This window comes from Myxine glutinosa, chromosome 2 (assembly GCF_964187855.1).
Source record: "Myxine glutinosa chromosome 2, kmMyxGlut1.1, whole genome shotgun sequence".
NCBI lineage: Eukaryota > Metazoa > Chordata > Myxini > Myxiniformes > Myxinidae > Myxine > Myxine glutinosa.
Genome location: NC_136262.1, coordinates 183,768,713 through 183,796,287, shown reverse-complemented (window position 1 = coordinate 183,796,287; position 27,575 = coordinate 183,768,713). Strand labels below are relative to the sequence as shown.

Genomic DNA, 27,575 nt, shown 5'->3' with positions numbered 1-27,575 from the left:
CGATTTGGTCTCTTCTTAAGACAGAAGCCTCTTCTGGAAGAATGCTTTGCAGAAGCAGAAGGCAGAATTGTTTGCAGAAGCAAACAGGCAGAAGAGAAGCAAGATGGCGGCCAAACATGTATTACTCGCCCTCATGATGGAAGAATTAGACAAAGATGACACTACATCACAAGTTGATGCAAATATCCAGATTGTGTTTTCACTTGCAAGTTTTGCTGCGTAAGTATAACCTCTTCTCTTCTGTCTCTTCCGCCTCTTCTTCCTCTTCCTCTTCTAACCGCCTCTTCTGCTGGATAACGGAAGAGGCAGAAGATCTTCCGAGAATAGAAGAATTCAAATCGAACGATCGGAAGAGTTTTCCGGAAGTCTCTTCCTCTTCCAGAAGTGCAAATCACACGCGCCTCTGTGATGTACCAATGTTTGTTCAAAGCATTAGAAAAATTGAGGTCTGAGGATGTATACAGGGTGGGGGAGTGGGGGTTGCCCCCCAAAATAGTTATTTTTTTGTTTGTTTGAAGACTTATGATTATGTTGGTATGATTCTACATGCTGCCCTGTCTTCTAGCAACCATTGAAATTGGTTTAAAATACCATTAGTCAGTGCAGTATACTGTTTATTCTTCCAGGTGAGAGCCAGGGGTATTGCCCTTATGTTTTAATTAATTGTACCACAGAGTTTCATAGACCCTTCGGGGTACTAAACCACCATTGAGAGTTGTTCTTTTTACTTTTTTTTTTTTTCTTTTCTTTCTTTTTTTCCTGTACTCCCAGTGTCCAAGCTGTATCTTGGAGTCGGCTGGAACTTTAGGAATGAAATATTTCATCAATAATGTGAATACAAAGTATGCAGGATTAACACAATTTTTTGTCCTTTTGTCCAACATATTTTAAGGTCATGGCCAAATTATAGACACGTTAACATTTTTCACCATAACTCGACCAAGGTTTGTCAGATCAGAACGAAAGATAGCCGAGAGCAAGTTGCATTTACACTTTATTTACATCATACCCTCTGGGCTAAAGGTCAAGGTCGAATGGCGGTCTGAAAAAAATAAGTTTTTATGCCTCTGTCCCTGAAGGTGGCCAGAGGCATTATGTTTTCGGGTTGCCCGTCTGTCCCTACTTCCGTCCGAACGGGCTAAACCTCGTTTTTCTCAGCTACCATATGTCCGATTGAGACGAAACTTTCAGGGTAGGAGTGACACCCATGCTGAATGTTTTTATGATAATAATTGAAGTGTCACCCATGCTGACTCTCCGACTGTCTGACTTGCTCTCAACGTCAGGCTTTTAATAAAGAATTTAAATTATTTTACTGCTCAGTGTGCTATCCTTTACTATGTATTACTTTACTATATCTCTGTCTCTGTCTCTCTGTCTCACTTCCTTTTATGATTGCTGTTTGTTGACTATGTCTAGCTGCTGTTTTCTATCCTTGCTTAAATAAAGGTATACTCTCTCACTCTCTCACTCTCTCACTCTCTCACTCTCTCACTCTCTCACTCTCTCACTCTCTCACTCTCTCACTCTCTCACTCTCTCACTCTCTCACTCTCTCACTCTCTCACTCTCTCACTCTCTCTCCCCCTCTCTCACTCTCTCTCCCCCTCCCTCTCTCCTCTCCCCCTCTCTCTTTCTCTCTCTCTCCCTTGTTCTCCCACACTCCTTTTCTCTCTCCCTCTCTTAAACTTTGCCACTGTGGTTCTGAATTTGTGCCAATGTTGTGCTCGTAAGATTGTAATAAGTGGGATAACTGGGCAGGTTAACTCTGCACTGTCTGTTTTGCTTTGTAAATATCGCAGCACATGTATACCCATATTGTTTGTTTCATGCCGCACCACACCCATATTATCTTTTGGCCTGCTATACCTCCTTGTGAATAAACCCTGATTGCTAAATGTACCACATACCTTTCCGTGATCCCCTGTAAATAATTACCCCAATACACTTCTTTTGTCCCCCGTCGCACCGCGGAGCGAAAGGGGGACTATGGTTTTCCCCTCCGTCCGTGCGTGTGTGCGTGCGTAAGCGAAGGACCGAATTATAATTTGGTGTGTGGGTGCAACCCACGTCAAAATCCAAGATGGCCACCGCCATGTATGTCTGAACCTTGTGAGCAGAATATCTTGAAAAATAAGCGAAGTACCAACTTCTAATCTGGTGTGTGGCTGTATCTTCGCATAAGGAAGGACGCTATTGAAAATTGGGTCGCCACGTCAAAATTCAAGATGGCCACCTTGCGTCTTCCACTTTGTCAACTCGCATCACTTCACCGACGGGGGACCTCGGCGTAACGCTTGTCTGATCTGCCTGTGCATGTCGTTTCTCATATTGCTTTAGCGTAACCCGTACTAGTAGGTAGATGGGACATTTCAGTTCCCACAAATGGGCTCCAGTCTATATCTGGTGTGCACTGGCAAATCCGCTTGGCTACATCTGATTAAAACCTAAGATAAGATCAGTGCACATTGAGGGCATGAAACACATTTAGAAAGCCATGTTATCCCCAGTTAAACGGTAAATATACGGGTATCCTGGGGGATCTGGGTGACTAATTGGCATTCGCAGTTGATTATCAACCTGCTGGGTCACGCAGTTATCTGCGCTCGGTGACCTCAGGTCCGGTAGTCCTGGAAGAACCGAGGCTCTTCCTCATAATAGACCCCAAAACCCAGACCCTAACAATATATTTTGCCCTCTTTTGAGACAAATTGAACCTCCACCACCTGATGTTGCTTCACCCGATGATAAGTAACTCAGAGCTTTGGCTTTGAGTGGACCCAATAATGCAACACAAATAACTTTTTTTTAAAGTCCTTCAAATAATATAAATTCATAGACTAACTCAAACCAGAGTGTGTCTGTGTCGTCTGTGTCTGTGTCTTTGTCTGTCTGTGCCAAATTATATGCAGTCGGAGTTTAATAAATCACTGATGTGTATACGATTTTAAAACTGAGGCAGGGCACGTATTGAGACAATGAATTAAAACGTATGGATCAATTAATCAGATATATAATAGTTTTACTTATTATAAAAACTCCAATCGATTGTCATCCAAAGGGTTAAGTATATAGTTATGCATTTGATGTCTTGAGATCCCTCTAGGAGTCTAGGTATCGTGAAAGACACGTGTTTTGAGAGATCTATTTGGACTTGTCATGTGGCTTGTTTCCTTAAGATACTATCTGCTGTATTTCAAGTCGTGTGTTGTCAGGAAAGTAAAGATCATAATATCTGAGGTACAAATGTTTGTTTGCTCTTGTAGTTTATCATTGAAAGATCCTGATGTTGGTTGGCTTTATAATTTAATTTTGGACTTTTCATGACACACAGATAATGACAACAATCACGATGTTGAGCGATTCGCTCCAGGACATCCGCTACTGCCTTGATGCAGCGCAGCATTTGAGCCAAGACCGCGACGATCTTTTGTGCAAGGATTTGCCCACTACATCTGGTGTGCCACAGTGCCGTTACTTCGAGAATAATTGTTCTAACTTTGTAATGACTTAAAACATATTCTTGTGGCTTTGTTGTATATAATTATGTTATTAAGTTGTGGAACTCAAGCTTGCACGCAAATAAACACATACACACTGACAAAGGAAGAGAGTAGGCTGAGGGGATGAGGGCTGTGTAAGCTCACACTTAAACCTGACGGGTTGGATAAATATAGAAAAGTTTGGTTAGATTGGTGGTGGGTGTTGTGGGAAGGGTAGAGTATCGGGTAGACTGTTGGTAGGGGTTGGGGGGGATGATGGGTTGAGTGATGGAACGAGTGGGGTTGTAGAGTGTGGGATGGGAGCAGAGCAGCGGGTGGACTCTTGGGTGAAGGGCAGAGCGTCGGGTGGACTGTTAGTGCGAGGGGGGGGGGAGGGGGGGTGAGGGGCACGGTAATGGGGAAGGGGTGTCTGGTTGGAGATATTAAAGATTGACCTCCGTTTCCAGTTCCCCGGGTGAGGTTGTGTGTCGTCTGAGCTCGTACACGTCGATCAAAGTCGAGTTGTTTTTTTCTTTCTCAAAGTTAAGTATTTTGTTTTGCTGTGTTTGTGTCTGCTGTGTTTCTGGTTTGATCGTGTTTTGCATTTCGTGCACTATTGTGTATTAGTCAGTATGTTTGGTCGTTCGTGTTTTTGGGGCCTGGTTAGCCTCGAGGCCTGCCCAGTCATGTCGTATGGTCTTTTGTTATTCACGTTCGATCTCTCTCTGGATTTTTTTTTCATCTCCTACATTTTCTCCTAACCTTTTTACCCTTTGATGTCTTAAATACAAAAAAAAAAAAAAATAATAATTACCTTCTCTCCTCGTGTTCTTCCCTCCCCCGCCAGTGTCCACGTGTTCAACCGGTGGTTTTGCTTTAAAAATGTTTAAACTCCCCCTGCCATGTTGTATTCCTTTGTATACTACAACTCGCTTTCTTTTTTCCTGTTCAAAAGGCTGCAATCAATTTGCTCATTAAATCCTTCCATCACAAAAAAAATTCCAATCTCGTACAATTCTTTCTTTCTTTATTCTCTAAACTCACACTCATTCCACCCCTCCTCAAATGTTCTCAAACAGATCTCTGATTTGAATATCTCAAGAAACCCAGTCTGCAACAAATGTTCGATTTTCTTTAATCATTCAAAACTTTCAAATTTCCCCCCTCACCCCTCCCCTCAAATCTCTCCCCTCACCCCTCTCCCTCAAATGTAGCTGCTCACCACTCCCCTCAATTTTTACCCCAAACCCTTCCCCCTCAAATCTCCCACCTCACCACTCCCCTTCAAATTTTTCTCCTCACCCACCCCTTCAAAACTCCCGCCTCACCATTTTTCTTCAATTCTCCCCTCTCACCTCTCCTCCTCAAGGTTTCCTCTCAACTCTTCCACAAAGCTGCCCCCTCCCCGATTCCTCTCCCTTCCAACTCATACCTCCACATCCTCCAACCTTCAACTTCATTCTGTCACTCCTCAAACAACACCTCACTGTCCCTCATTCCATCACCATCAAACCTTTTGTCCGACTCATCCTTTCCCTTCTCCTAGCTTTCCTGCAATCTCTGACACAACAGCTCTCCCTACCTCTCCCTCTCCTCCCTCATCTTTCCATACCCCTCCCCTCCCTGTCCTGTAGCCGATGCTCCCCCTCCCTCTTCCTTAAAGGTATGGACCTCAAACATCTGGGGCCTTCGCTCAAACCTGATTGATCTCCATACAGGTTGCTTCAGACAAACCAGACTTGATCTGCAAAACAGAAACTGTCCTCCTTCAAGATGTCTCTGATTTCTTAATTTCTCTTCCTGGTTACTCCCTCCTCCGGTATGATAGACCTGAGCCTTGTCCTGGTGGTGGGGTTGCTATTTTTTTTATTTGTCAAAAACTCTCGTCCTCACTCTCCCTGCACTGCGCTCTCTCCACCCCACCCCCAGAATTACCTCTTGCTACGGCGTCCCCTCCGCTCCCAGCTCTCAGCCTGTCATCCTTACGAGGTCGGCAAATTGAGTCCCAGTTCACTGGTAATTCCCTGTGTCGCAAGAGGCGACTAACAGGGTTGGTGGCAGGAAGGGCATCCGGCCGTAAAACATTGCTTCAAAAAGGGGACGAAAAAGGCCAACCCCTGCTCTGCGGGGAAAAATGGCCTCTAAAGGTGGTTGGTTTTTCTTGTTCTGTACCGTCTACCAAACAGTGATGACTCCATTTACATCTAGCTGTCTGACAACATGGACTAACTTCTATCCACTCATCCCAACTCTCTTTTCCTCAGATGACCAACTGTCATAATGCCACCTGGCTGGGTGTGGGTACCTCTCTCACCAGCCATGGCTCCTCTGCAAAGGACTTCTGCGACTCCTTGGGACTGACACAATCTGTCAATTTCCCAACCCGGATCTCAGCCAACGGAGCATCTTCTCTTCTAGACTTGGTTATGACTAACTTCCCTGTAAATGTCTGCTGTCCTTCTGCTCCAATCGGTTCGTCTGATCATGTGCTTGTCAAAGTGGATATCTCTCTGGCCATTCTCAGAGGGCCTCCTCAGTGCCGACGAGTCTGGCATTTCACTCAGGCCGACTGGTCGTCAGGCAGCCATCAATCACAGGGACTGGTCTCCCATCTTCACTGCCTCTGACATCAACTCATCCTGGGAATTCTTAGAAAGAAGATTGCTCTCCCTCATGCACAGATTTATCCCATCTCGTCTTCAGTTGTCATACCCTTCCTCCCGTCCATGATACACAGAACCTTGTGGTGAGGCAGTTGCCATGAAACAACTTGCCTTTGCCTCTTGGAAGGCTGATCCAACTGAAGGCAATCTCAGTTCTTCCTTTCACAAAGCCTGGAACAAGTGTGTGTCTACCCTCAGGAGAGCCAGGAAACAATATCTCTCTACTCTCAAGACTGAACTCTCAAACCTGTCTCCCTCTTCCAAATCCTGGTGGTGTCTGGTCAAATCTGTTTCTGGTGTTTGTACCCCTTCCATCCCCTCCCTCACCTCAAACGGCTTCCCAGATGACTACGCACGTGAAAAGCTGAATGCCTCAACTCTGTGTTTGCCTCAAAATCTTGTGTGCCAAACTCATCTCTCTCTCTCTGTAACCACCTTATCGAGTCGAACCCAGCTGCTCCTGTACTCTGTGTCCTTCTCTCCTGACCAGGTGTAGACGTTTCTGTCAAACCTCGATTCTGATTCTGCAACTGGACCAGACGGCATAAGCCCAAGGGTCCTAAAATCCTGCTCTGTAGCTCTTTCACACCCTCTCTCTGTTGCCTTCACCCTCTCTTTTGCTCAAGGTCATCTACCATCTGCTTGGAAATCGGCCAACATCACCGCTTTGCATAAAAAAGGTGCAAAAACAGATCCTTGCAACTACAGACCAACCAGCCTGCTCCCAATCATCAGCAAGGTCATGGAATCCATCATTGCTTCTGATATTGAATCCTTCCTCTTCTCCAATGGCTTGATCTCGGATCATCAATTTGGATTCAGACCAGGTCATTCTACTCTGGACATGCTGCTTCTGCTGTCTCAACAATGGATGGACGCTCTCAACACCCAAAAGTCTACCTTGACATCTCGTGCCTTCGATACGGTCTGGTACCCCGCTCTGCTCACCAAACTCTCATCCAATGGTATCCATGGAAATCTCCACGCATGGCTTGCGGACTTCCTTTCTGGTCACAGTCAACGTGTTGCCCTGAATGGATTTCTCTCATCTCCCCTTTCTGTTCAGGCTGGAGTTCCTCAAGGCAGTGTTCTGGGTCCTGTGCTTTTTTGGGGATTCATCAATGATCTTTCTGACTTTCTGGAAAATCCTCCTTTTCACTTTTCTGATGACTCCACTCTCTGCCGCTCCATATCTCAACCCTCAGATCGGCAGGCAGCAGCTCCCTCACTCTCTGCAGACCTGGACAAAATCACAAACTGGTCAAACAAGGGGAACATGTCTTTCCATCCTGACAAATCTCACAATCTCACTGTCTCTACAAAAAGACCATCTGGAAAACATTCCCATCTACTTTCTCAACAATCCTCTCCAAGAAGTTGTCACTCAAGCTTTTGGGTCTCATTATCTGCCATGATCTCTCCTGGGAAAACCACATTTCCAATCTGGCCTCCAAAGCCAGTCGCCGACTGGGCATCCTCCGTCATGCGAAGTCCTTCCCTGGCACACCTGAGCTCCTCACCACATACAAGGCTTTCATCCGCAGCTCAATGGAATACTGCTCTCCCCTCTGGGCTGGTACTCTTGCCTCACATCTAGCTCGTCTTCACGCTGTTGAAACCAAAGCATTCAGAATCATTGGAATCTCCTGCGATGAAGCTATCTCTGAGGGCCTTTCACTCTCTCACCGCAGGCAGGTTGGTGGTCTTTCTGTATTCTACCGACTCCTCTCTGGCTGAGCTCCCCCAGCTCTGTCTGTGCTGTGTCCCCCAAATATTCCTGCAGGATGCACAAGAACTGCCAGCAACCCTCTTCTTGTGAAAGTGCCAAAAGCAAGAGTCTCTGCTCACCTTCACCCTTTCTTTCCTCTTTTTTCCCGCCTCTGGAACAAACTCCCACAGTCTCTTCAATCCCACTCCTCCCTCCAGGTCTTTAAAACAGATGTTCACCACTATCTCTTATCTTCCCCCATCCAAAACCTTGATCTTTTCTAACCCCGTTGATACTCCCCAAATCCACATCTTTCAATTCCCGACTTCATTCCTGAAATTCCTTGTAGTGTCAATTTGTTTTCTGCCGTGTACCCCAGCCCTCTCTCTTCAAACAGATCTCCCGATGTCCCTGTTCTCTTCTGTTGTGCTTGTGTGCTTTCCTCTCTCTGCTCATCTTGTCTCCCCCTCCCTTTATTGTTTTACGTGTCCATTTGTTTTTTGTGTTTTATGTGCTCATATGTTTGATGTGCTCGCTCTTAAATGAGCCTCGATCTTGTCTACAAAACAAAGAAACAAAAAATCTGGAATGAGAATGAAAGTTCATGTTTTTGACTAATATACAGACTTGGCATTTAATATGGAATTTTTTTTTTTCTTGCCTTGGGTTTACTTTCTTAACAGTGTATTAATCTGGTGAGTTTCTTTTACACTTTGGTGATTTATTTGTTAAAAGAACCATGTCACTGATTGTCTGTCGCAGCAAGAAGTCAACAACAGTATTATATCACAGGTGGTGTGGCAAAATGTACGGACAGGTGCATTTGATGATTGGCTTCACAGTCTGGTATACAAGGGTTGTTGCGTTCTGTATTAGTGGAAAACAACTGCTGCACGTCTCCAAAAGTTATTGCCGCTTCCTCTGGAGATGGTCCGTCAACTCGACAATGCTGTTTGTCATGGAGTGGTGGCTTTACGAAATTACGGCATGAAACAGCATGCTATTGCTCGGCAGTATGGCATCAGTCAAGGTCAGGTGTCAAAGATCCTGAAACGAAATGCTCAGAGGGGTGTACCTACTCCAATACCGAGGCCAGGACGTCCCCGCAGAACCACAAGGAGGGATGATCGCCAGCTGCACCGGTTAGTCCGCAATGGCCGTACCAAGTCAGCTAATCGGCTTGGGGCTGAGTGGCAGCAACTGACAAATGTGCCTGTATCCAGAAGGCTATTCAACCAATGACTGGTTCAAGCAGGCTATCATGCCAGGCGTCCCCTGAGAAAAAAGCCACGCCTGACCAGACAACACTGCCAGCGCCGATTGCAGTGGGCCAGAGAGCACTGTCGATGGCAGCCAGGACACTGGAATCACGTGATCTTCAGTGACGAGTATAGATTTCTGGTCTATCGTCAAGATGGCCGCGTCAGAGTGCGCAGACAAGTGCATGAAGCCTACTACAAAGATTGTATAGTGCCAAGAGTCCAAGCTGGAGGTGGTGGGGTGACCGTTTGGGCTGCTTTTCATGCAGGGGGCAAAACTGACCTGGTTGTTCTGAATGGAAACCTGAACCAGTTCAAGTACAGGGCCATTCTGGAAGAAACATTGCTTCCATTTGCTCGTGCAACCTTTCGAGGAAACTTTGTCTTCAAAGATGACAATGCACGGCCTCATCGTGCTCGCATGATCCAACACTTTCTTGCTGACCGTGGTGTAGAGCATATGGAGTGGCCTGCCATGTCCCCGGATATGGATCCGATAGGGAACTTGTGGGCAGAATTAACGCGTCAAATCGACCACTTGGACCAGCAGCCGACCTCTGTGCGTGAATTGCAGCAGGCTATTGTCACTGCATGGCATCCTATCCAAAATTTGGCAAATCTCGTGAACAGCATGCCTCAACGTGTACGTGCTCTCCTGAATGCTCGTGGGGGTTACACGAAGTACTGAACTGTAATTTTACTGTCCGTAATCCCAGTCGTAATTTAACTTTTGTTTTTGTTAAAAAAAATTTTGGCTAATGTGCAAAATAAAGAGATACTTCTGGAAAACGTACAGAAGTTTAACACAGTACCGTCCATGAATTGAGTTCGACATCAGTTTACATCACTTTCAAGGATCAATTTATTTGTTTCGAAATGTCAAATGTGGTTTTTGTTTCTTTTAAAGGTCACATTAACAAAATCTAGAATAATTTCAACATAATTCCAATGAACGTTTGGTTCTAAGACATCTTGAAAAGTAAGTGCACCCCCAGAAAAAAATATTCCATATTAAATGCCAAGTCTGTATATATTTTTTTGTGCTTGTCATAAATTTGAATGTATAAAGGAGGTTTAAATGTCTATTATATTCTGCTTTGGTGAGTCTGTCTGTCTGTTCATGGGTGTGGCTGCCTCCGTTGAGGGAGTGGCTACACCCGTTCTGAGAGGAGCTTCAAGAACAAATCTCCACCATTTTGTTTGAACCGCATTGCTGTGAGGCCACTTTTGTTCGGTTCACGGTTTCTCACTTGCTCACAGTTTTATTTAAACTCTCATTCGATACCTGGTTTCATTTTTAGCTCACCTGGGACGAAGTTCAGGGGAGCTTATGCGATGGCGCGTTGTCCGTCAGTCCGTCCGCCTGTCTGTCAGTCCGTAAACACTTGAGACTTCTCCGAAAGCACTGATGGGATTGCGACCAAATTTGGCACAAATTATATTTGTTGTGTTGACTAAAGGTTGTTCATGGCATTAAAAAAATCGGGGTTTAAGGGGGTTTACTGGGGTCAAAGTGGATCCAGGTTTAACCCCAAATAGGAATTTGCTTTTTCCTCTGAAACTACACACACAATTTCGATGAAACTTAACCACAACCTTCGCCACCCATGCTGTACCAAAGTTTGTTCATGGCATAAATAAAAAAAAATCTTCCCCTTTGGGGGTTTACGGTGGGGGGTGGAGGGGGTGCCCCCCAAAATAGGTATTTACTTTCTTCTCAGAATCTACACATACAATTTTGATGAAACTTGACCACAACCTTAATCACCCATGATGTACCAATGTTTGCTCAAAGCATTATAAAAATTGGGGTCTTAGGAGGTATGTGGGGTTGGGGGAAGGTGGTTTGCCCCCCAAAGTCGGTATTTTTTTTCCTTTGTTTGAAGTCTTATGATTATGTTAGTATGATTCTATCTGCCCTGTCTTTTAGCAACGATTGAAATCGGTTTAAATACCCTTAGTTGGTGCAGTATACAGTTTAGACTACCAGGTGAGCACCAGGGATATTGCCCCTATGTTGCATAGTTGTTAAGCTGGTTCTCGACTCAGTTGCAAAAAACGGGAAGAAAATTGGATGAAAATTACCGTTTTTCGAACAAAATGCATTTTTAATGAAATGAAGCTAGGATGGTTTAAGTCTGTTTCAGCTAAAGTTGAGAAAATCGGCAAAATGTACTCGAACAGCCATTTTGAATGTGTCTGGTCAGACGAGATGTGGGGACGGGGAAGGAGAGAGGGCGAAAGAGAAGGAGAGGAGAGAACGTTCTCTACTAGGACTTAGTTGTTGGATTAGGTCATTGAAAGGATTAGAGCATGCATCACATTAACATGTTCGATCCGGTCATTGAAAGGATCCGACCATGCACGATATTATAATTTAGATCAGATCATTGAAAGCCTGGTGTTGGCTTAGCGGTTCGGGTGCCGGCTTGGGATCCTAGGATCCTGGGTTCGAATCCCGATGGATCGCTGAATTAACGCCAGGGGGGTTGACTCAGCCTGTCATCCTTCTGAGGTCGGCAAATTGAGTACCAGTTCACTGGTAATTCCCTGTGTGTCGCAGGAGGCGACTAACAAGGTTGGCGACAGGAAGGGCATCCGGCCATAAAATATTGCTTCAAAAAAGGGGACCAAGGTGCCCGAAAAAGGCCAACCCCTGCTCTGCAGGGAAAAATGGCCTCTAAAGGTGGTTCTTTCTTGCTCTTCATTGAAAGGATCAGACCATGCATGGCATTATAACATGTTAGATCAGGTAATTTAAAGAATCAGAACATGCATACTATTATAATATGTGGGGGCCAAATGAATGTGCTACAACCTTCATTGTGTAACCCTTAGTCATCCTGTGAAGTTTGGTTAAGATGGATATACACCTCAACATGCATCCCCATTGGCGGCAATGGTGGGGAAAAACCCGCTTGGGGGAGAAAACCCCCTTGGGGAGGGGGCCAAATTAATGTGCTACAACCTTCATTGTGTAACCCTTAGTCATCCTGTCAAGTTTGGTTAAGATTGGATAAGTAACGACAATGTATCGTGGTCAAAATATCAGACAGACGCCAAAATGCGTATTTTCGTATGATTTTTACATTGTAAAGTGAAGTGTTTTCGATACTTTCAAGTTTAAAAATGAACAATATAAGTAAGTCAGTCAAGGTGGGTTCTCCATCCTCCATCCTCTAAGTCAATAAAGTCAAGGTATAAGTGTCAATTTTCATCCTATGCTCCCTCCTCTCCCCTGTATGTGATCCTTTACCCCTCTCACCTGTGCAATGCTCCCCCCTGTGCAGTGGGGGTTGGAGAAGAGAGGAGAGGAGAGCAAAGCGAGATTGGAGAGGAGAGCGAGAGGAGGGCGAGGGGGTGATTGGAGAGGAGGGCGGGGGGGGATTGGATTGGAGGAGTGCGAGGGGGGGATTGGATTGGAGGAGGGTAAGGGGGGATTTGGATTGGAGAGGAGTGCGAGGGGGGGATTGGATTGGAGGAGTGCGAGGGGGGGATTGGATTGGAGGAGTGCGAGGGGGTGATTGGATTGGAGGAGGGTAAGGGGGGATTTGGATTGGAGAGGAGGGCGAGGGGGAATTAGATTGGATTGGAGAGGAGGGCGAGGGGGAATTGGATTGGATTGGAGAGGAGGGCGAGGGGTGATTGGATTGGAGAGGAGGGCGAGGGGGGATTGGATTGGAGAGGATGTCGAGGGGGGATTGGATTGGAGAGGATGTCGAGGGGGGATTGTATTGGAGAGGAGGGCGAGGGGGGATTGGATTGGAGAGGAGGGCGAGGGGGGATTGGATTGGAGAGGAGGGCGAGGGGGGATTGGATTGGATTGGAGAGGAGGGCGAGGGGGGATTGGATTGGAGAAGAGGACGAGGGGGGATTGGAGAGGAGGGCGAGGGGGGATTGGATTGGAGAGGAGGGTGAGGGGGGATTGGATTGGAGAGGAGGGTGAGGGGGGGATTGGATTGGATTGTATTGGAGAGGAGGGCGAGGGTGAGGAGGTGATTGGATTGTATTGGAGAGGAGGGCGGGGGGGTGGGGGGATTGGATTGGAGAGGAGGGCGAGGGGGGATTGCATTGGAGAGGAGGGCGAGGGGGGGGGGATTGGATTGGATTGGAGAGGAGTGCGAGGGGGGATTGCATTGGCGAGGGGGGATTGGAGAGGAGGGCGAGGGGGGATTGGATTGGATTGGAGAGGAGGGTGAGAGGGGATTGGATTGGAGAGGAGGGCGAGGGGGGATTGGATTGGAGAGGGCGAGGGGGGGATTCGATTGAAGAGGAGGGTGAGGGGGGATTGGATTGAAGAGGAGGGCGAGGGGGGATTGGATTGAAGAGGGCGAGGCGGGGATTGGATTGGAGAGGAGGGCGAGGGGGGATTCGATTGGATTGGATCGGAGGGCGATCTGCCCTCCTGCTTTATTCGTTAGGCCATAGATGTGTTGTGTACTCTCACGAGATCTCACGCGATCATGCTGAAGTTGCAAGGGCATTATGGTATTTCACAAAACGCACAGCTACACACAAATACACATGACAGACATTTCAGATTTACTAACCTCCATTCTCTCTCTTTTCATGAAAATGCCGATCATACTGAATTATAATCTTTCTTTGTTGGGATAACTTATGGGATAGCGGAGTTGATGTGATGGCATCTGAGACACTGGCTTCTAGGTTTTTGAAGTCTTCAGATGTGTTGGGCAAGGTGGCGGTGATGTTAGAGGGAAGAATGGGAATAAACAGACTGGAGAACTTGGTTTCATTGGTGAGAAAAAGGCGGAACGAATGAGTGGAAGTGAGCAGTGAGTCTGGATATTGGGAACTATCACCGTGTGCTGACATTTATCGAAAGTTAGCAAAAGCGATTGATGTGGCCAGAAGCTTCAACATTTACCAAAGTTAAAAAGTTGGCTCATGTACCAACTTTTATGGATGAGAGGGGAACATCACTTTTGTATTTTAACGAGTTTAGTTACTGCCCAAACAAACTGTGACTACAAGGGAAAACTTGGGAAGATGAGATTTGCTCTGTGGAAGGCATGTTGTTTGAACATGTGTGGTAGATAATTTCTTTGTTTGAACAGGACCTGCATTACCAGACACTACACAAGAGGCATTGACAACACCTGGCCCATCCTCTCCAGATGAAAGCCATTCTCAGACGTCTGGTAGTGGGGTTGGTCCAGATGCTGGAGCTCTTTGCTCTGGGGAGGCTTCAGTTGTGCGGCGGCAGCCTGTAGGTGGTGAGATCACCTTAGGCCTTCGTGTACTCGGCAAGAAACGCAGCAAGACGTGGCACAGGGGCTCCATTGTCGCCATCAGTAACGTAGGTGGGTACTCCGGCGGGTCCCACTCGCCGAGACTACTTTTGGCTGTATTATTTGCAAATGCATGGTTGTGCACCAATGTTTACTGGTATCGATGAGATTTTCAGCTTTATTAACATGGCCAGCTCCTATGTATTCGGTAAATCTTTTATTGTCCCCTGTCGCTCAGCGGAGCGAAAGGGGGACTATGGCTTTCCCGTCCGTCCGTCCGTCCGTGCGTGCGGGCGTGCGTGCGTAAGCGAAGGACCGCATTCGAATTTGGTGTGTGGGTGCAACCCACGTCAAAATCCAAGATGGCCGCCGCCATGTATGTCTGATGCCATGTATGTCTGAACCTTGTAACCTGCATATCTTGAAAAATAAGCGAAGTACCAACGTCTAATCTGGTGTGTGGGTGTATCTAGGCACAAGGAAGAACGCTGTTTAAAATCGGGTTGCCACGTCAAAAGCCAAGATGGCCGCCGCCATGTATGTCAAACTTGAGATGAATATCTTGAAAAATAAGCAAAGTACCAACGTCTAATTTGGTGTGTGGGTGTGTATCGGCATAAGGAAGAACGCTATTGAAAATTGGGTCGCCACGTCAAAATCCAAGATGGCCGCCACCATATATGTGTCTGACCCTTGTGAGCGAAATATCTTGAAAAATAAGCGAAGTACCAACTTCTAATCTGGTGTGTGGGTGTATCTAGGCACAAGCAAGAACGCTGTTTAAAATTGGGTCGCCACGTCAAAATCCAAGATGGCCGCCGCCTTGTATGTCTGATGTCATGTATGTCTGAACCTTGTAACCTGCATATCTTGAAAAATAAGCGAAGTACCAACTTCTAATCTGGTGTGTGGGTGTATCTAGGCATAAGGAAGAACGCTATTGAAAATTGGGTCGCCACGTCAAAATCCAAGATGGCCGCCGTCATGTATGTCTGAACCTTGAGATGAATATCTTAACTCCCTCCCTCCTCAGCTCCTGATAATGGCCCCTCCTCCCCAACGCCAATCAAAAATAAGCAAAGTACCAAATTCTTATCTGGTGTGTGGGTGCATCTCTGCATAAGGACGAACGCTATTGAAAATTGGGTCGCCACGTCAAAATCCAAGATGGCCGCCACCATATATATATGTCTGAAACGAGCGAAATATCTCGAACAATAAGCGAAGTACCAACGTCTAATCTGGTGTGTGGGTGTATCTATTGGGTCGCCACGTCAAAATCCAAGATGGCCGCCACCATGTATGTCTGAACCTTGTGAGCGGAATATCTTGAAAAATAAGCGAATGTACCAACTTCTAATCTGGTGTGTGAGTGTATCTAGGCATAAGGAAGAACGCTATTGAAAATTGGGTGGCCACGTCAAAATCCAATATAGCCACCTCCATGTATGTCTGAACCTTGTGAGCGAAATATCATATCATAGCATGTTTTCTGCGTCTTAAACTTTGTCAACTCACATCACTTCACCGACGGGGGATCTAGGCGTAACGCTTGTTATTATTATTACCCTCGCCAGAGGAGAGGGTATTGCATTTGATTCCGTTTGTCTCTGTCTGTCTGTTTGCTTGTTTGTCTGCACAGAATAAATATGATTTTCTCTGCAACCGTTGGTCGATTGGCATGAAATTGTCACCAGAGGTGCACCTCCACCTGTCGAATTTTGCAATGATAATTATGACGTCATAGGTCACGTGGTACAGGCACCGTCTTGGAAAAACTTTGCACCTCTATATCACCGAAAGTGCTGCATGGACAAAATTGAGACATGGCTCATTGTAAAGAATTGTCCATGTGGAATAACACATGTTCATGATGATGCCAAAGGTGCCTCCATTATAACGTCGCAATTCAAGAAGTACAAAACTTTATCCGATCAAGATGAAATTTCTTGAGCATCATCGAAGGATAAATTGGTGGTGAAATTTTTTTATGACGTCATCGTTCACGTGGTTCGTCCGCCGTATTTGTTTGAACACAAAAGCCTTAAAAACCACCAAAAACACATCCTGGCGAGGGTCTGTATTCTCTGATTGCTCTTTTTTGTTATCATTGCTTGTGAAATTGAACATTTTCGAATATATTCGTTTCCTGAGTATGTTTGTTTTGTGTTTGTCTGCCAGTCATCTACAGGTCACAATTCCAGAAATATCTTCACAAAACTTAACCAACTGGTAGTGGCCCGATTGTTATATGTGTGTGACCTGTAGATGACTGGCAGCCAAACACAAACAAACATACTCAGGAAATGAATATACTTGAAAATGTGTGTCATTGGTTGTGATCTCCATTTATGGATTTCAGAGGTGGAACGGAGTCCTTCCAGGACTCAAAGTATCCACATCCGTTTTGTTAAGGGATCATGGTTCATGGACCAAGCTGTTTAATTGTTGTTGTTCTCAGTTTTGTTCCAAGTGTGTTTTAGCTCACCTGGAATGTAGTTCCGTTATACTTGGTATGTTGTGACTAAAGTTTGTTTACGGCATTAAAACAAATCGTGGTTGAAGGGGGTCTGCCGGGGGTCAGTGCAGTGTGCCGTGTGCCGTGTGCCGTGTGCCGTGTGCCGGGTGCCGATTTTTAGTGTGCAGTGTGCCGGGCTGAACTGTAACTATTCTGAAAATACCAATTTTTAATCATGTGTTTTTCATTTACATTTGGCTGACTATTTTACAAATGAGTTTTTTGTTGCTATTGTGGCCTGCAGGAAGCAGTTGCAAGTATAAAGTGAAGTTTGACCACAAAGGCAAGAGTCTTCTCTCTGGTAATCACATAGCCTACGACGTTCATCCACAGCCTGATTGTCTGACCGTTGGCAGTCGCGTTGTGGCGAAGTACAAAGACGCCAATTCCATGTGGCTGTATGCGGGTATTGTGGCCGAAATCCCCAACAATGTAAATCGAAACAGGTGAGCTTTGAGGTGGTTTTCTCGTGAAATTGTCACTGTCAGTTATTCGAAAGAGGCACTTTGCTCAGTGTATATAGTGTTCTCGATTATATATATATATATATATATATATATATATATATGTGTGTATATATATATATATATATATATATATATATATATATATATATATATATATATATATATACATACACACACACACCACTCAACCCTCGGCTATCGCGCCTAATTGGTGCCGCTATCGGTGCGCGTTAGCCAAAATCGCGATAGCCGAACTGAAGAACGTATGGTAATAATTCTAATTGGTGCCACGGCCGCTAATTGGTGCTACATGTATACATACATACATACATACATACATACAGTGCGTATCAAGAAAAAAAGGTTATCCGAATTCGAGGGGTTAATATGCAAAGGTTATTTATTTTGACAATTTACATGTGGTTTAGTAATTAAGAGGAGATCCTCAGCTTTCCATTGATACCTTCAATGCATCATTGCTGTCACACATGACCGAGTACATCAGTACATGTTCATTGAAAATGACAAGTTCAAATCGCATTTATACAAGTTTGGCTAATCGATGCAAGTCAGGATAATTGGTACAAAATGAACGTCGGATGTGAACTTTTCTCAGGAATGATTGGCCTTTATGCACACACACCTTCAGCATGTCCACCTCCCCTTTCAACACAAAGCTCACAGCGGCGGAGCATGCCCTGAACTGCTCGTCTCACCATAGCCGGGTCATTGCGCAAAGCATCCACTTCATGTCGAATATGGCCCTGCAATTCGTCAAGATCACGGGGAGGAGTTACAAACACCTTGTTCTTTAAATGTCCCCAAAGGAAATAATCACATGGTGTGAGGTCAGGTGATCTTGGCGGCCATTCCACTGCATGGTTGAGGGTGATGACTCGGTCTCCAAAGAGTTCCCTCAGTCGATCTCGGACAGCGATAAGACGATGTGCTGGGGCGCCGGCTTGGGCCCACCAGAGATATCTGAAGACACCACGAACCTGTCGCTCAAAGTTCTCTTCCAGCTGCGGTAAAACTCTTTGATCATCTGCAGATACCTGTTACCATTGACATTCCTTTGAAAGAAAAATGGTCTGATCACCTGACCACTTCCACAAAGTCCCAACCAAACAGTCCACTTTGTCGATTCATGTTGGTGTCAAAATTAAATTCCGTGGGTTGTCCTGTCGGTGCATATTCAAGAACATTATGGGTAGTGACCTTGCCGCCCATGGCGAAAGCAGCTTCGTCGCCGATAACGAGATACCGCAGGAAATTGACATCTGCTTCGCAACGTGCTATCAACCATCCGGCAAGCACCAGCCTCCTGGCAAAATTCCCTGGCGTAAGTTGATGCCGGATGTGAATCCGATATGGATGTTGGTGGATGTCCAGTCTTGTGATTCGGTTGAATGTTGCCAAATGCAATCCCGTCCCTTTTCGTCTTGCGCTTGTATCCCTAGGATGCTCCAAAACTTGCTGCCTTACTGCTGCAATGTTCATTTCCGATCGCCCAGTGCACCTCCTACCAGAATTCCCCTTGTTGCGGTTGAGGCCAGTGCCATGCTCTTGGTATTTTCTGACATTCGCCCACATGGTTTTGGCTGCTGGAGGCTCCCGTTCTGGGAAACGTTCCCTGAACGCATCACGAGTTCGCTGCAAACTTCCAGTTTGGTGAAAGGTTGTAACCACGAAGGTCCGCTGTTCAGTCGTAAGTTGAACCATCTTTTCAATGACTCAGACTGTTTCTAAACCCATACACTGTTGGCCCATCTTAAATACCCATCTTAAACAAAGGATGATGCAACCGACGATTACCAGACCAGCTTAACAATTTTACATAATCAACTTGGCAGTCGACAAGTAATACGTCTATTTCAAACTGTCTTGCACCGATTAGCCAAACTTGTAAAAATGCGATTTGAACTTGTCATTTTCAATGAACATGTACTCGGTCATGTGTGACAGCAATGATGCAGGAAAGGCATCAATGGAAAGCTGAGGATCTCCTAATTGGTAAACCACATGTAAATTGTCAAACTAAATAACCTTTGTGTATTAACCCCTTGAATTTGGATTACCTTTTTTTTGATGCGTGCTGTATATAAATATATGTATGTGTATATGTTGTTGTGGATCTCTGCGCCGGCCTTCTCCCCTTACCAAGGGGGGATTAGTCCCCTTGTCTTTGACTGACCGACTGGACCCGGGACCTATGACGTCCTTCCCGGACAGCGCGAAATATGGTTTTATGCCGAATGCACTATTACCGAATTACTCACGCTGCCCAGAAACAAGGAAATAATCCCCGCACGAATCACGCGTGCTGAGACGCCGAGCGGGGCGTACACGCGATCCGTCCCGTTTATAGATGGAACCCGATTCAAGCAACCTTAATTCGTACCACGCTTAGTCAATGATGGAAAACACAAAGGCAATCGAATTGGAAGAAAGAACAAGGTTTATTTACACTATTCACAATGATGAGAAGAAGAAGAGACACAGTGCAATCCTTAAGAACAGTCTTAACTTACTCCCAAGACAAACGGGCCCGTCTCACACAGACACTTACACGGGGATTGCAGATGAAAGTCTGCACATCCAGGGATGGAGGGCACATCCACGGATGGTCAGCTCCCTCAGGTCCCCAGCTCGTACAGCGAAGATGGATCCCGTAGCAGGCAGCAGGAGCTCTCCGCGTGTCGGTTGGCGCACACGGGATGATACGGGCGAACGGTAGGGTCTGGGCTCTGGTGGTTAACACTGGCGGCTATTGCCGTGTTCACTTGCGTGGCTGCGTATGTAATAGGCGAATAAGCGCTCAGCCTCAAGTGTTCACAATGCGCTCCCAACCAGCCCTCTTCTCAGGCCTCCAAGCAAGGCTTCCCGCACGAGTCCTCCGAATCCTTTGACAAATCGCAATTCCTTTAAGTCCTATTGCCACTGTCGTGTGCACGCGAGTCCTTGTAAGGGCTTTGTGCGGTGACTTTTATAGCCCCGCCCCACGAACCTTCTAGCACTTGCCAGACGCGTCTTACCACGCCCTATCACGCCATGCCCTTGGAGCCCCGGTTGGCTGGTGGCCCTTACCGTCATCGCCTCTGACGCGCTCCTTGATGCCGCCCCACTCTGACCCCGCGCTCCTCCCTCTTCTCAGGCCTACCTTGTGTCACTTGACTAGTGAGCGAACAAAGGGCAGCGAATGCTGCTGGCAACCAAAGCATACCAGACTGCTGCATGTTGCCCAAAGCGTAACAGAATGAGGGATCAGCCAATTGGGGCGCAGGATCAATTATGCCCATAGGTGGAATTGGAGGGTGCATGCAAAATGAAAGGACCTAAACTCATGGCTTTACACAACGCAGATATTACGAGGGAAATGGCCTATACTCACACATACTATGACATAACTAATACTCTAAGTGGGCCTACGTGTTGCTCGTGGACTAACTATGGGGGGCAAACCTTTAGCCTTTAATGATGTCATATGCACAAATCACAAAACCGTATATATATATATATATATATATATATATATATATATATATATATATATATATATATATTTTGTTGCGGAACCCAACGTCGGCCTCTGTTCCCCTTATCGAGGGGGGATTACTCCCCTCGTCTATGACTGGCCGACGTCGTTCCTGACGCTGCACAGCTACCTCCGGAAAGGCAGGTGCGCAACCCCGTTCGCGACCGTGGACAGATGGTAATTGCCGAGCGGTTTAGCAACCGCGGCACGAACTATTAACAAGCACTGACCCGATCCTTACGTTGGCCAAATCGTGCCACAGGTATTCAATGAGGGAAAAGACAAGTACGAAACGGATGTAAAGGAACGAAGAACAAAGGTAGGAAATACAAATATGATTTATTACTAATATGTACACAATTAAAGAAACCAAGGAGAAGGAAGGATAATAAAATAAATACAGAAGGATGGAAGAACCAGAAGGACACAGTGCAAATATTAGCTTACCTACTGCAGTCTTACTTAAACCCAGGGACGAGACAAAAGCAGACTACAAGCACACTTACATGGGGGATGATGACAGGAATGGTAGGAGGTGGATGGCTGGAGGGAGAGGAAGGTTCAGCTGCAACCGGAGCACGGTCGGGCCGGGAATGAGCAGCCGCCGCCCTTTCTCGATCGGCGCGTTCAGCAGCCGCCGTTCCTTCGCGGCCACGCTCGAAACTGCCGTCAAAGCCCCGAAGCTGTGGTGGTTCAAGCGGCGATCGTTCAAAGCTGCGATGGTTCCAAAGCTCCTGCGTGCTGGTGCTTCGCGTGCTCTCCAAGGACTCATCTCAAAATCGTCTCTCGCTCATGGGGGCGTGGCGTGACGGGTTCGCTCTCTGATGCATCTCTCTACGCAATCCTTCCCCACACACTTTTATAAGGCCCGTCGCGATCAAGCCGCGCCACGCCCGTGATGGTGTCTCACTAACCCTGATTAGCTGGCGGGGGCTCGCTGGGCTCCACCTTCTCATGAGGAGTGGAGGGCAACGCCCTTCTTCCCCGAGATGGAGCACATGGCCAATGGTGGCAAATGCTGAAAACCGCCCGATGCAGTTGGCAACGGAGGCTTTGGGAATGGAAGGGAGCTACCTTATGTCATCTGGTGCAATGCAGTGTCAACTAGTGGGAACAGAGCCTTAAACTAATACACATAATAAGGAGATAACTACTGAAAACGGAAATCTATGATTTGCTACGTGATTGTATATGGACTAACTAAGGGATGACCTTTGACCTTTACACACAACACGGAGGGTGATATTTACACACAAAAAAACACAATTCTCAAATCCACAACACTGCACCCTCATCCTCTTAGGCACGTCCCAGGCCTATTAAACTTTTACCTTTTGTGTGGCACGTAGGTGTAGCTCCCTCTACATTTAACCTGACCCTGAGTGTGACAGTTTTAAAACACAAATAAGTATGTCCCTCTGCTGCATTGCACCCTGCCTAACAGATTCACGCCCACAGCTAACCGAATTTCGGAATGGTTCTCAAACTAAACGTTTACGGTGGGGGAGCATTATTTACAATTGACGCTGGTATTTACAACACTAACCCAGGACCTGTGATTGTTCTCTTGGGGGGGGTGACAGCCTGCGCTGCATCGACGCACCATAAAGCACCAAAAACGCACCAAAACATAAAGCACCAAGAGCACCAACCAGTGCACAGTCATCACAGTTCGTAATAAAAATAAACAAACCCCTGGTGCTGGTCTTCCTCTTCGGCTCCCTCTGCTGGCCATGGTTCTTCCTGATGTCATTCTTATCTTCTTGGTTGCGGCCTATTTGGACATAAAAAGCACAAAACGTGTCCACTTTTTATTTATGGCCCATGAGGGCCGACTAGGGGTGGTTCACCGGTATGGCATAGGTGCCAGGTCACCGAGGTCCCGCAAGCAAGATACTGGGCCATCGTGGCCGGTTCCAGCAGAGCGGCCATGCCCCAACCCGTGGGGTCCATGAGTGGTGCTCAGCCACAGACATGTGGTCCATAAGTGGTGCATCGATGCAGGCAGCTGTGGTTGTGAGAGTTCGGGCACACAATGGCGGACTCCCGCACGCTCGCCTCCGTGCCCAGAGAGCACAGTCCTCTGGTGGGAGACAGGGGAACAGAAGACAGGTGAGCGAGGGGTAAGGTCACAAGGGTACACATCAAAACAAGGCAATGCAAGACGAGGTGCGTACGGAGAGCGAAGTGAGAAAGCTCGTCCCTACCGTACGTCACCCCCCCCCCTGTTACCTACTCTACCCTTGCCCTTACCCCATATTTACAAAAATCTACACATTTACAAATCCGTCACTACTGTCATGTCTTCCCCATATCTCCCCTATACCAAATTCGTCCCCACAATCCCTCTAACCAAAATTTGCCATCACCAAACTCATCATCAATCCTCATAAGGAGGGAGAGATGGAACATCACACAATGTCACACCCACGTCATGATGCATCTAACATTCCAAACATTTGCACAGAAAAATAACAAAACATGGCATGGCGTGGAGTTACGTCACCTCAGGTGAGTGGATGTAGATGGTGCGAGGAGATTCTTAATCCTGACTATCCTCTAAATGACTTTAACACACTTTACACTACCCGGGGTCTTTCCCTGCCAAACCATTGGCCAACTTACTCTATGGGTTCTAAAAACCAATTCCCATTGACCAAACTGTGGTGCTTATCAATTTGGGGTCTCCCTCCCCCGACTCAACTCCCTGTGCCCTTGCACAATTTCAGGACTGGGTCGTGTGGCTCTCCCAGCAGGTCTACCCACCTGCACACCTCCACTGCAGTTGCCTCAGAGCTTACCCGCTCCTTAACCTAAGCTGTCTACCTGGGGAAGGCCCTCTGGCGCTCTCCCCACTCGGTGTCCTCTCTGGCACTGGGCTACACGGGTCCGTCCTCTGGATCCTCGGGCCCCATCAACAACAACTCTACCGGCTCCCAGAGCCCACCTGCGGCCTCACCTGGCCGACACCCCAACAGTGGCGGAGTGTCCATTCAACGACACACACTAACAGGCCACACGCCCAGCCATTTCCACGTCATTAATGCACCCATCCAAACACCATTCTTCCACACGCACCACAGATGCCAATATCCAACCACAATTTACCTGTACCTTCTACCTAACACTTAAACTACCCTCCCCGGGTATTCGTGATGGGGTCCATCCTCCCCATACACACCTTCGCACCATCCACTCCACTCCACAGTTTCCACCATACTCACTCAATTCCATCCATTCCATACTCTATAGATTCCACACAACCATTCTCCATACACCTGTATTTGCACACCTGTGCAATCTCTCCTACACCTGGTGCTTCCTGCATCCTCCTTCCTCCCTGGACCATTTGGTCAACACAACACACAATCACCACAACTCAGTCATACACTGCTCCATACACCTGTTCAGTTCTCAAACCCATTGCCTCAGGCACCCAGATTTTCCCACGCTCACACACACATCTCTCCCGAGCATTGCCTAGCAATTCCTCATTTGCTCGATATCGATACTCTCACACACACGGCATCATCTAAGCTACCTGGTGCCCTGCTAAAACTCGCGCTTCCCAGTCGCCCCTTACATTATTGCGCTCCCACGTCATTATCATCCATTCTACCCTCTCTATGTCCCTGACTACCTGGCCAATGTCGCTACTTAAACTTACCGTTACCTATGGTCATTTCTAGGTCCCTACACATTATATCCTAACCCTCCCAGGCTAGTTTTCACTGCCATAAACCCCATAAAACTATAGCTCCTTTGCCCCCTGTTTGTGAGGGATGGCAGAGTTGCCATCCCACCACATCGGGCATCTCTCACTATAAATTTTGCTCACCAAATTCCAGCCAATCAAAAATTTTCCAATCACTGCCAATCCTTCTACCAATCCTTTGCCAATCATCAATTTTGCTTGTCCAATTTGCTACTGCTACCACCCTCCCACGTCTACTCACTTGAGCCTCTCGGTGCGCCAATTCATTTCCAAAGCCCGGCTTCGCAAAGCCGAGCAGTGAATGCGGGTTGTTCGTCTCCCGCGGTTGGATCCGTCCGGCACTCGGTTCAGGGAAGGTTTACTCGGCCCGAGATTCCACGCCCCATCTCGGCACGGTGCCGTCCGATGGCCCGATCTCGCCCTGCCGGGACGTCTCAACCACAAGGGGTCGCCGTGCCGACCCTTCCTTGAACCGGGCCGCCCGCTCCGCTTAGTGGAGCACGGACGCGACCGTCCGGAGCGAGGCCCGGCGTGGATCCCGTACGGCGGTTCTTTCGAAACCGCCGTGGTTCGGATCCCCGCTGGTCCTCGCGGCATGCGAAGCTGCCCGACGCGCACTGAGGGCCCGATTCGGCTATAAGTCGTTCTAACCTCTAACCCGGTTACCGTCGATGCCTCACCTGCATGCTTACACCCCGCAGCCCGTTCCTTGCTCACACATCCAGCCGTCTCCCTGCTCTTGGTCATTGCACCCTCTCTTACACACCCAGGTACACTCATTCCGCTCACAGACTTGGCCACACACCTGACCACCGAACACCTTGGCACACATTCGTCGCTCGCACACCTCACCAACACACCTTCGCGCCCCCTCCTCGGTCACCTCCTCTGTGACAATCACAGGTGTGCTCTCACTCGCACACCCAACCACGTGCCTCACGACCAATTCCAGCGTGCATTCCCACACACGCTCTACCCTTCCAGGTGTGCATCCTTCCATTCCAGGTGTACATCCCCTCTCACCTGTCATAACCAACTCACGCTCCGTGTCACTCTCACTTCTTTCACCACCACTCTTGACAGCGCACTCACCCTTACTCTCGACAGCGCACTCTTTCCTCATGCACCTGTTCGTTACACACCTTTCTCGCGCATCCTCTTGCGCACACTCTTTCGTTACTTCCTCCGTAATGCTCACCACAGGTGTACACTCTTCCTTACTTTTGACAGCGCACTCTTTCCTCATGCACCCCAGAGTCGGACTTTCTCACACACCTCCTTTTTCGCACACCAGACCTGTCGCACACTTCACCAACGGCCTCTCACGAACACCCGGGTCCATCTCGACCCCCAAGCTCATTAAATCACCTGGCGCATCATACGCACGACCATATTGGTCACCACTTACACCGGGTCCTCTTTCTCTTCGCTTCTCCTCCATCACCTGCGAATCCCTCATCCGGTTAATGAGCACATCATCACGATCCGAACACAGACTTTGGACCAATTCTTTTACTTCCTCTTTTATCTCTTTCTTATCCCCTCTCCATCGCTTCTTAATTTCGCTCACCCCTTCTTCCACTTCTTCTAATTTCTGCTTCACCTCCTTCATCTCCTCGTGCGCCTCCTCAAGTTCGTCCTCTAAGGCTACCTTGACCGTTTCTATGTGCGTCCTCACCTGCCGGTCCTTCGTCTCCATTACCTCTGTCACCTCGTCCAACCTCGTTGTCAGTCCCTCACGTACCATCTGACATTGCCTCTGTGTCGCTATCAAGTCATTTTTTATGTCGTTTTGTGTCGCTTTTAACCCTCCTAGTACCGCAGTGTTCCTTTGAACCTGCTCCGTTAGTTCTTTTTGTCCCTCCGTCAGCTGTTCCACTCCCAGCGTCAAGTCCTCGATACCACCTTGCAATTTTACAGTCCCCTTTCTCACCTCCTTCTCCATGCGCTCCTCAGTGCCTCACCTCCTCGCGCACTCCTCCGACCTCACTCACACCTCTTCTGATCTCCTCTCCCATCACTTGCATCTCCTGCCCAGATGCCACCCTCATCTGCTCCATTTCCTCCCTGAGAGCATCCAATTTAGTTTCTACCCCCATTCTGACCCCCTCTATCTTCTGCCCCATTTGTTTAACTTCCCTTTCCGCTTGGTCCCTCGTGTCCCTCAATTTGCCTTCCATACTGTTTTCTAACCCCTCTAACCCCTTTTCCATCCCTTCCATTTGATTCTCTTGAGCGGCCATTCTGTTTTCTACCCCCGTTAACCCATGTTTCACCCCTTCTATCCCATTGTCTAACCCCTCTAATTTAGCTTCTAGCCGTTCCCCCATTTCTCCCATTTTGCCCCCATTCTGCCCCCCAATCGCTCACTATCAGCCCTCATTTGCTCACTCTGAGCATCCATCCGGTTCCCCATGACCCCCATCATTCTGCTTTCCATTTCCTCGCTATTCTTGTCCATAAGGGCCTTCATTTGTATAACAAAAAAAGGTTCAAATCCACCAGCGGCGCTGCTACGGTCGCGGGCGCGGTCGCCGTAGCCATGTGCGAGGCGCCATTTTGCGCGCCCGTAACCTCGTGCGCGAGGACGCCATTTTGCGAACCTGCCGCCCTCACTGCTTCGCTCTCCTCATGTCCCTCAATTTGGTCCTGGATCGACCCTGCCTCACTCTCCTCTACCGGAACCCAGCCGTCTTGATCTCCCATAGCGCGACTTTCAAAATTCGGGTTTTTGTAAAACAAAATCAAATTTCGGTGACTTGTAATTTTGAGCGCGTTAAGCGCGCTTCGGGTCCGTATCTCACCCCCAGACACCAATTGTTACGGTAATAACACAATTGGTGTCCAAAATTTGGGCTAAATAAATTTAGTCCCAGGTTCGAATCCCAACTCCTGACACCAATTGTTACGGACGTGGTTAAAGATGTTATTTACCGAGCGGTGGTATTGCCGCGACCTAACAGTTTCCCCGATTCTT

General features: G+C 47.4%; 1 protein-coding gene across 3 annotated transcripts in view; it reads left to right on the top strand.

Moving 5' to 3' along the window:
- Positions 1-27,575, top strand: part of SETDB1 (SET domain bifurcated histone lysine methyltransferase 1) — a 209,162-nt gene that overhangs the window by 38,657 nt on the left and 142,930 nt on the right. For all 3 annotated transcript variants that reach the window (XM_068106639.2, XM_078772036.1, XM_078772037.1), the window contains 3 exons: positions 3,334-3,457; positions 14,190-14,435; positions 17,126-17,327. In XM_068106639.2, the coding sequence (XP_067962740.2) occupies positions 3,334-3,457; positions 14,190-14,435; positions 17,126-17,327 (572 nt within the window). The remainder of the gene's footprint in view (positions 1-3,333; positions 3,458-14,189; positions 14,436-17,125; positions 17,328-27,575) is intronic.